Source organism: Sinocyclocheilus grahami, unplaced genomic scaffold, assembly GCF_001515645.1.
Source record: "Sinocyclocheilus grahami isolate Dianchi unplaced genomic scaffold, SAMN03320097.WGS_v1.1 scaffold69.1, whole genome shotgun sequence".
Lineage (NCBI taxonomy): Eukaryota > Metazoa > Chordata > Actinopteri > Cypriniformes > Cyprinidae > Sinocyclocheilus > Sinocyclocheilus grahami.
Genome location: NW_015505248.1, coordinates 1,671,880 through 1,682,090, shown reverse-complemented (window position 1 = coordinate 1,682,090; position 10,211 = coordinate 1,671,880). Strand labels below are relative to the sequence as shown.

At 37.6% G+C, this 10,211-nt stretch overlaps 1 protein-coding gene across 3 annotated transcripts in view; it reads left to right on the top strand.

The window, feature by feature from the left end:
- Positions 1 to 1,539: 1,539 nt before the first annotated feature.
- Positions 1,540 to 10,211, top strand: part of LOC107585340 (sodium/potassium/calcium exchanger 3) — a 75,523-nt gene continuing 66,851 nt past the window's right edge. For all 3 annotated transcript variants that reach the window (XR_001609235.1, XM_016272341.1, XM_016272340.1), the window contains exon 1: positions 1,540 to 2,099. Coding sequence is in view for 2 of the 3 variants with exons in the window: in XM_016272341.1 (XP_016127827.1) it covers positions 1,925 to 2,099 (175 nt within the window). In the remaining variant the exon portion in view is untranslated. The remainder of the gene's footprint in view (positions 2,100 to 10,211) is intronic.

Here is a 10,211-nt window from a genome sequence, read left to right as displayed (position 1 = left end):
TGATGTGATTTCAATTTTTCTTTTCTCTTTGGAGTGTTACAAGCTCTTAGTGCATAAAGAAGATCTGTAAAGTTGCAAAGACTACAGTCTCAAATCCAAAGAGATATTCTTTATAAAAGTTCAGAGTCAGCCACACCTACCTAAAACGGCTCGTTCTAACACGCCCCCACATATCTACATCACCATGTGGGAAGATTTGCATAACGCCGCCCAAATGTTCACGCAAAGAAAGAAGGCGTAACTTTTATTCTCACTGTAGTATTGTTGACGCTGCAGCCATGTCGTGAAGACGCTGTGTGATTCGTTGTGAAAGCGAAACTACTTTATTTGGCCTTCCAAAAGAGGACGAGATCCGCTTCGTCATGCCTAGAGCTGATCTGTGCTGGTCGTTGAGGGAATACATCAACTTTCACCGTGGACAAAGCGGAGTCCAGCCCGGGGTTGTCACATGTGGTTGCCGCTCATTCGTTGCATCCGCCGGGCGCGCCGTTCTCGACCCCGCCGCCTCAGCTCACTCTATCCCGGCCTCAGCGCACGCTAAGCCGGGGCTTCGGCTCACGCTAACCCGGCTTCTGCTCACTCTAGCCCCGGCCTCAGCTCACTCTATCCCGGCCTCAGCGCACGCTAAGCAGGGGCTTCCCCTCACGCTAGGCCGCTGTGTTTTTCGTTGTGAAAGCGAAACTACTTTGTTTGGTCTTCCAAAATAGGACAAGACTACAAATCAGTGGTTAAGCTGTATTTACCACACTGTTCCAGAACAGTTTAACCCAAATATCCAGATGTGTGCAGCACATTTTATGGAGGACTGTTTACTGATCCTGGGAGAGTAACGTTAGACTACAATGCCGGCAGTTCTGACTCACGTAAGTAAGTTTATAATGGGTTTTAATGTTTTTGTCTCCTCGCTCCGGCCGGACACGGCATCAACAGTATGTGAGGGGCGTAACATTTCCGTCTCACGCTTAAGGTATTCAGCCAATCACAACGCATTGGATAGCTGGCCAATCACAGCACACCTCGCTTTTTCAGACCGATGAGCTTTGTAAAAATCGACGCGTTTCAGAAAGGCGGGGCATAGAGGAGAAATAATAATGTACAGTATGTGGAAAATAATGTGTGTTTTTTTTTACTTTAAACCGCATAAACACATTTCATTACACCAAATACACAAACTAATGTTATTTTTAGCAGCATCATATGACCCCTTTAAGAAGGAAATCACCATCCCAAATTACTGCCAGAGAAAATACATTTTGGACGTTTGACTCTAAACCTTATACTTACTAACTACAGTGACTAGTAGGCTTGGTCTAACCTATAGTATTTGCGGCGCATGTCAATAAAATAATTTTTTTGAAGAATTCTAGTTTATATCTTATCGCATGTATTGGCTAATAAACCATGCAAATGCTACCAATAGAGGGTGGCGATGAGCAGAGGGTTTTGTTTGCGGTAAATCAGACTAGCTCCTCCTTTTAAATCCACCAACAACTGCCTCTCTCTCTCTCTCTCTCTCTCTCTCTCTCTCTCTCTCTCTGTGCATGGACTTCATCCTAGGTAGTTCACCATTCGAACCGCTGCGCTCCAGTTTCTCCGTCTCTCTCGCTCTCTCCCCGACTGCGTTCACTTGCTTACTTTCAACCCTCCCTCTCGCGCGCTCTCTCCTCCTCTACATCCTCAGTCTCTCAGCAGCAGCAGTTTGTGTCCTGAGAGAACTGGCACCAAACTGACGCATCCATGGGGCGCGCGCAGCATCTTTATTTCCCCACTTTACAATTTGAGGTCATATAGGCTAGGTGGAACATTCACGTCAACGCAGCAAACACACTTGAGTCGTTCGGCGTTTCATCTTCCGTCTTAAAACTCTCAGTCGCACCATATCTGCTTGTATTTGTGACATTTGTAGCTGTGTTGAACTGTGGTGATGGATGGGGATGCGTGTGTTCGCGTGTGGACTCGACCGCTGCAAGTGATGCTCCAGCAGAAGAAGATCAAAGCGCGGAGGAAAAAGCGCAAGGAGTTGTTCGGAGGACAGATGTGCTTCGTGGGACTGCTGCTGTTGGCGGTGTCCTGCTTGTCCAGTTTGGTCGAGAATTCCGGTGAGTTTCGGTTCAGGATTTGTCAGGAATGCGTGTTTGTGAAGGCGGAGGGGGGTAATGGAAAGTTTTACGGGAGAATCATACTCGCACTCTAAACTGTTTTAGTTAGAGAGCCGTACTCGCACGGAGTCAAAGGGAAACATGCAGAATCACACTGAACTTTTCAATGGTTCTCTAAAACTGGTAAAGTTGACAGAATTACACAGCTGTTTTAGATCATACACTGCTTAAAGAGTCAGATAGCCTACACTCACCGCCTTAGAGATGCGTACTTAAATCTGTTAACTGTTTTAAAGAATCGTAATTACACAATTAACACTTTCAGAGAACTGTATACTAGCACTATGAACTGTTTAAAGAGTTTTTACTGTTAACTATTATTATTATAAAGAACCGTTCTCACAATGTTAACCATGTCAAGGAAAACCGTTCTATTAAATGTATTAGAGAACTGTACTCAAACTGTTAACCATATTAACAGCCATACTTACTCTATTAACCGTTTTAGAGTGGTGTAGTTATTGTTAACTCTATTAAAGAAACATACTTACAATATTAACTGCTTCGGAGAAATGTAATAGCACTAGAGAATTTAACCGTTTAAGTGAAACACACTCTACAATTAACTGTTGTAGAGCACTGTACTCAAACTGTTAACAGCCATCCTCACACTATTAACCATTTTAGAAAGGTGTAGGCCTACTTAAGACTGTTAACTATATTAAAGAACCATATATTTACAATATTAACCGTAATAGCACTGGCAAACTTAACTGTTTAAGTGAAGTATACTCTACAAATAACCATTATAGACAGCTGTACTCACACTATTAACCATTAGGGTGGTGTACTTATGACTGTTAACTATTTTAAAGAACCATACTCACAAAATTAACTGTTTCGGAGAACCATACTAGCACTCTAATCTTATACTATTAACCATATTAGAGAGTTGTACTGATGACTGTTAACTATATTAAAGAGCAATACTTTAATTACTTGAATTTAATTACAGTTTAAGACAGCCATACTCTCACAATTAATTCAGAGATATCCATGTACTCGCATTATTAATAATTTTAGAGAATCATACTCACACTACAAGCTATTTTAGAAGTCAATCATACTCACACTGTTAACTGTTTAATTTCACTTTTAGATTAATTTGCCATTCAAATTATAATCTTGTTAGTGTTAACAAGATTGTGGTGTTGATGCATTGAGTGGATTGCTATTAACTTCTGTCTTTAATAATAGACTGATCTGTTGCAAGGCAGTTTCCCCCTGCAGTGCTGATAAAGTTTGGGTTCTGATCCATAATACATAGATTGTAGTAAGTCTGTGGTGGTTTACCCACTGATTCACAAGCACTGAAGGAATTCATTTGTACTGAACATAGATTATTGTTAACTGAAACAGGGATCACTGATGATCAAAATCATCTACTTAGATTATAACATTATGTGCGTCACTAATTTATTAAAACTTTAGCCAGGACGATGTGGCAGTCACTCTCACAGACAGTAACAGTGTCTGTACCTATTGTCTCAGGCTAACATGTTAAAAGCACTTTATCACTTATGTTTATGTTATAGAGGTCAGGACTTGAAGGTTTCTCCTTAGAAGTTGGCAAATATTAGCATAGAGGCTTTACTTATCAGCTTGTCTAGATTTGTCCGCTCCCTCATCCACGATACCGTGCAATCTGAATCCATCCACATGCACTACACTCCATCTGGCTGTTTGTATCTTTGCAACTCGGCACAAAAATAATGACTCTTCATAATAATCTTACTATTAAATGTATCTCTCTAAAAGCCATTCAGTGTTTGTGTATCTGCCGTAGTACCCTGACATCATACAAAACAAAAAATGTTTTCTTATGCTCTGCATGTTCATTTAAGAGCACCGTATTTGTAGATAATCTTGTTGTATAACTTAATTTCGACAACTGTGTACATTAAAGCTTTTGGATGTAATGGATAGCATATTTCATTACATATACAGTGGTTTAATATATAGAAAGATGCTCTTTTGCAAATGCCAGAAGGGAAAGCAAATGAAGAGAAGTGGAGAGAGCAAAGAATTTGATTTGGAGGGAGGAATAGAGAATGATGAAGGCAGGGAGAGCTATGCCGAGAACCTGCCAGCCAGCACAGACACTGATATGAAGTGACTGCTCTGTCAGTTGCTGACTTGCTCTGACAGACATGCTGCCTGCATGTGCGCCAGCAAGTCGGGCCTCTGAGCTTCTTTGTTGTTTTCTGAGGTTATTTATTTATTTGTCCTTTCTTTTCATCATTTCTCATGTCCCCCATTTTCTCTCTCTGTCGCTCTGTGTTTCTCACTGCCCTTATCTCTATTGCAGTATTTGGACGGGATTAGTTTTTCAAACGGCTTGAGTCAAATTATTAACAGAGGACATCACAGATGTCATGTACTGATTCAGATGGGATTTGGATCTCTGTAGTTTTTTGGATTTCTGTCATTTTACCCAGATAAAGTCTAAATCCATAATGAAGGTGCACCAGATAGTGATATAGCTCTAGTTATGATATTAGACAAATATCATATAATTAATGACAGACCGATATAGGTTTTTTGGGGGCCGATAACGATACCGATATTAGGGCGTAAAAAAGACAGATACCGATATATCAGCCGATATTCTTTATGTGTAGGCTATATTATAATACAGTATAGTCAAAACTTTGGACACACTTCCCATTCGTGTGTCCAAACTTTTGACTGGTACTGTATATAGAATACAGTATATAGCCTACATAAACATAATATATATATACATAAACACATTTTTTGCAATGATAACTCAAATGTGGTGATCAAACACTTATAATGATGTGACAAACATAGGCCTATGTAGTGGAGGCAGGCTATTTAACAATTTAACAATAAACTTTATAATTAAAAATGAGTCTGACATCAGTGCACTTAACAGTAAACTTCACTTCACTTATTATAAATAACTTAAATAACACAAATAGAACAAAATATATGTATAACTTGAATTAAGAAATTAAACTAGATAACTGTGTAGGGCAAGCAAGATACTGCCAAACCAACAAGGGTAGGTTTATGCAGGAAGCACAGCTTTTCCAAATGTAAACATCTAAAATGAATAAATAATAATAATGAATAATATTCTTTTTCACAAACTCTGTGTTGTGTATTTTCTGGTAATCACAAACATGCAGAACATTCGTATTTAAATCGTCTTTTTGCAGTTTAATATTCACAGACACAGTCTATGTATGTATATATATATATATATATGTACTGATCTGTTTTTTATTTATTCATCAAAAATAAGACAAATTCCATGAAATTCCGCGTTATACAGCAAATTCCGTTTTTATGACTGGATTCCGCAATTCCGTTCATGTTTTCTGCATCGCGGAAATCATAGAGCCCTACTAATATACATATTATTTTAGTAGCATATACAGCAAACAAATATGATAAGCTCATTGTTAGGTATAATTTTTAAAACAATAGAACAACATATAGTCACCTCAATATTAAAGTATTTCAATATTTCAGCCTTAGTATTTTAGATTATTTCATTTTAATGTCCTTAGTACTGATTCACATTCCTGAATCTTCAGTCCTTTTGTCACTTGTGAATATGGAACTATGGACAATAGAACACCTGAAAAGACTGGTTCTCAGCAGAATGACTGAATTATGTTCAATTGAATGAAAGTCATTGTGGCGTGTCAGACAACTAACTTAAGCATGCAGGCTTTCTCCCATAACATTAATTCTCACAGTCTTAGCCCTAATGTAGATAATGTCTCCATTCTATAGGTGACCTAGCTGCTTAATTGATTTTTGCATAGCTTTCCAAGTAGGGTTACTTCTTGTTGTTCTGCTCTCTCTCTCTCTCTCTCTCTCTCTCTCTCTCTCTCATTCTCTTCTGACCAGCTCATTTATCATCCACTCTGGCCCACACCTTACCTAGTCTCTATTTGGAGCAGAGCAGTTCATTATTTTAGCTAGTTTTACACCACGCTGGGCCATGAGCATGACAGCAAGCTAGTCCCAGATGGATGACTTGAGATGGATAAGTGCCGTAATTGTAATTCTATACTGTGCAGACAAATTGAAGGTTTAGAATATATGTGAAATGTCAGAAACCTAACAGTGTTCAGGTTACAGATTTGTGGCCATTGAAGCCCATGCACAGGTTATTAGGTGTCACTGACTGAAACAATTGGTGTAAATTAAGTCTTCAAGGGATATTAGGGCCATATTGGTTATCACAAGGTTTTTGATTTATTGGTCTTAGTCAGTAATGGATACATTTATCAGCTGGGATCAGATATTTAATTTTGAATGCTGCTTTTCAATTATAATTTTTTTTTGGATCTTATTTTACTTTTCCCATCATCTACTGTACTATTTTCAACAAAAATTTAAGCGATATTTGTTGAGCATTTTCTTATAATGCAAGTCCCAAGACTTTTTTAACAAACATGTCTGCAGTCTGTACTGTGCTTTGTGAAATTCACTTAAGATTTAATTTGCCTCTAACAAAACAATTGTCTTTTTTTTATATAAATTTTTTCCAAAATTTGTGAAAAATTAGTAACATTTGTTTTTAGTGTAGAATACATTTTTAATATCATAATTTATTCGTTTTAAACCAACGAAAACGATTTTTGGCCAGAATTTAATTTTTGATCATTGGATTCCTAAAGACTTCTGGAGGTTACCAAATGGTAAATTAGTTAAAATTAACAGCATGTTATTGTCAATTTTCAGTAGTTGAATATGTTGTTATGGTCATTGTGATATCTTTTGACAAAATTTTCTGTCAGCTTTAAAATATACTGACTCTGCGATTTAGCTTTCACTTGAGCTGATGAATGGAGCCAGTAATGTTGTTGTCTGGGGCAACATTACCTTTAAAAGCCATGCTTACACTCCAAATCAGCCTCTCTCTACATGCCTTTGACAGCTAATCATTCACAATTCTGTTTGAAACATGGCTTTACATGTTAAAGCAGAGTCTCGGAACTACATATACACAGCACAGGCTGTCGTTTCTGCTGAATTTCTGAGATGGATTCACAATGAATAAAAATCATCCAGTCATTTGATCAAGTGCGAAGAGCAAATAATGGCTCATCTTTCAGTACATCACAGTTGGCAATTAAGCTTCCCGTTCAAACACTGATTACAAAAATCATCTCAACACAGTCTAAATGTACTGCAGGAGACTCAGTAAAGTGAATATTTCAAGCTTAAAGAGGCACTGCACATATTTTGAAGGCTAAAATATATTTTTTTATGGCTCTCTCATTTTTAACATGATAAATGCAAACTTTAGTTCCTGTTATTTCTCAGTAGTCTGTTTACACCATGAGGAGATTCTTGTCCATTAATAGTGTGCAAAATCAACACTATCATACAGATGTTTTGTAGAGGACCAACAAAGTAAACAATATACACAGTAACCTCGAGAGTATTTGCACATGCAGCACAGCAGCACATTCAAAATGTGTGAATGCCATTTCATTATATAACAAAATGTCAAAACAAATGTGGCATTTATTTGTAAAGAAAGATAGCACAATCTCACTTCACTAGCGAAATACTTAAAAAGGAAAACTCTAACATCATTTGTTTGCAGATGCCACCTGGTTTGATATTTTGAGGCTAATTTAATATACTTATAAAAAGTCCAAAACACTCCACCAAGAATAATATACGAGATAAAAGTTTACTGAGAAGAACAAGGCAACAAGGCAAATGTTTCGGTCACTTATTGATAATTTTCAATGCCAAGCTAACAATGTTAGAACTAGAAGCCATCTTCTAACATTACCATTGTCCATTGTGAGTTCTAACATTGTTAGCTTGGCATTGAAAATGGTCAATATGTGACCGAAACGTTTGTTTTGTTGCCTTGTTCTTCTCAGTAAACTTTAAAGGTACAATATGTAATTTTTTTGCCGCTAGAGGGCACGTATTCAAAACAAACAAAGAAACAAAGGCGTAGTTAGATGACGCCGTGGCTGAGTGTGGAATCATGGGAGTTGTCGTCTTCATCCCCACAGCCGAAGCAATCCGATGGGACTCGGGCAGAAATCATGTTCATGGATGAGATAATGTATTAAAGATTTATTAACGTCGTAGTATGAAGCAGTGTGAGGTGGAAAGCTGGCGAAGCAAAACGATGCCGCTGAAGGAGTACAGGGCTCGAAAGCAGCGGAGCTTTTATTATGCCACAGTCGACCGCTTCCGCTCCTTCCAGAAAGCAGCGGTAGTAAGCAGCGCTGTTTTATCATACTAGATACATTTGAATGTTCTGTTATAATGCTACTGTGTCGTCACCTGTCTAATAAATTGCAAAGCATATTAAAGCGTCTGTAATGTTTCCATGTTTTCTACAAAACAAAACCGGAAATCGAGGGTGTATGACGCCATTGGCAGGTGGCACAATGACACTATAGACACGGTCCATGTCACTAGTTAAAATGGCTTATTTCTCTGGATTTAAACATTCTTCAAAACATTTGGGATAATGTAAGTACACAAGTCAGCAAAATATATAAAACTGTTCTAGTGGTTTTTGGTTATTTTAATAAAAAAATCTTACATATTGTGCCTTTAATCTCGCATATGATTTTTGGTGGAATGTGCACACTTTTTTCAAGTATTTTACTTTTTGGGAAACCTTTTTAGTCTACACACCTCAGTTGGATTGTTTAGAAGGCGCTTTATGGCTGCTTTCAAGTCTAATTGAATGAAATTCCAACATTAAGTGTGCCTTACATATTCAAAAGTATCCATTTATGGCAAATGTATATTACGCATCAGAATGAAGAAATTACATTGTTATTGACTGTGCGGAGCTGTTTACAGAAGTTAACATAAACCCTGAACAAGATGTCTGTGTTGGGCTCTTGAGCTGGACTGTTTGATTGCTAAACATATAATCAGAAATAATAGAAATAAAGATTTAAGTGGTGCAAAGATGACAGAAGCATTATCACAAGTGTGTGGTCAGCAGCTGTTTATATCGTACTTGTGTTGTGATTGGCAGGATTAGATAAATGTGCTCTGAACTTTCATTAAGAAGTTCATAGAGAGAAAACATCATCTAATTCTTCATCATCATGTTCAAATGATATAAACATGATCCATCCATTCTTGATGATCCATTCATGCTCTCAAAATAAATAAATAAAAAAATCCATAAAAATAGGGCACAATGTGCATTAAAATGAAAGAATTTTCCATATTGATGTTTACAGGTGTTTTAACTGTATTTTGAATTTTGCACCTCATTGCACTGGATAATGGATAATGTCCTGGCAAAAAATTACCAGTACTTTTTTTTACAGTGTTAAGTGTAGAAAATCAAAATGTAATGCATGCTTAAAAATACCGTCCAGTGATTGCTTATATAGCAATGGTAGCACTGTGCATCAAATCAAAAACTGTGCTATTAAAGACAATTCCAAGGTAGATTTACTGAATTCAGGAATCCATTTTCTTGACATGTTGAGCAGCACTGTCTCAAGATTTTATTTTTTATTTTTTAATTATGACAAAAATCATAATTGTCGATTATTTCCTTGGAATTGTAATTGCAATTATTAATTATGATGATCACAATTTACATTGAATGATGTTTATACAATAGTTTGAAGCAACTGCATGCCATATTTTTATATGAAAATAAACAAGCTAAAAAACACTCTCAAACTGTCATGCTCCGCTACTGTGAGGAGCATGGAATGAGGAACGAGGAGACGAGGAGTTAACTTCAAACACAGAGACTTTAATAATACTCGAGGAACCAGGAAATCACACGTAGCGGGGAAAGACAACATTCAATACCGGACAGCAAACTAAGAACGGGAAACACTTTAAATGCATAGGACATGACGAGGGGAAGACGAGAAACACCTGGGATCAATAAACATAATAGGAACAGGAAACAGAAAGGACCAAATGGAGGGAGAAACTAGGACATGGGGAACAAAACACAAGACACAGGACTGACATCACTCCTCCCTCCCGGACGCGCCCCACAACATCCAACGGGGAGGGGGCGCTCTGGAGGCCCCTCAGGACAGA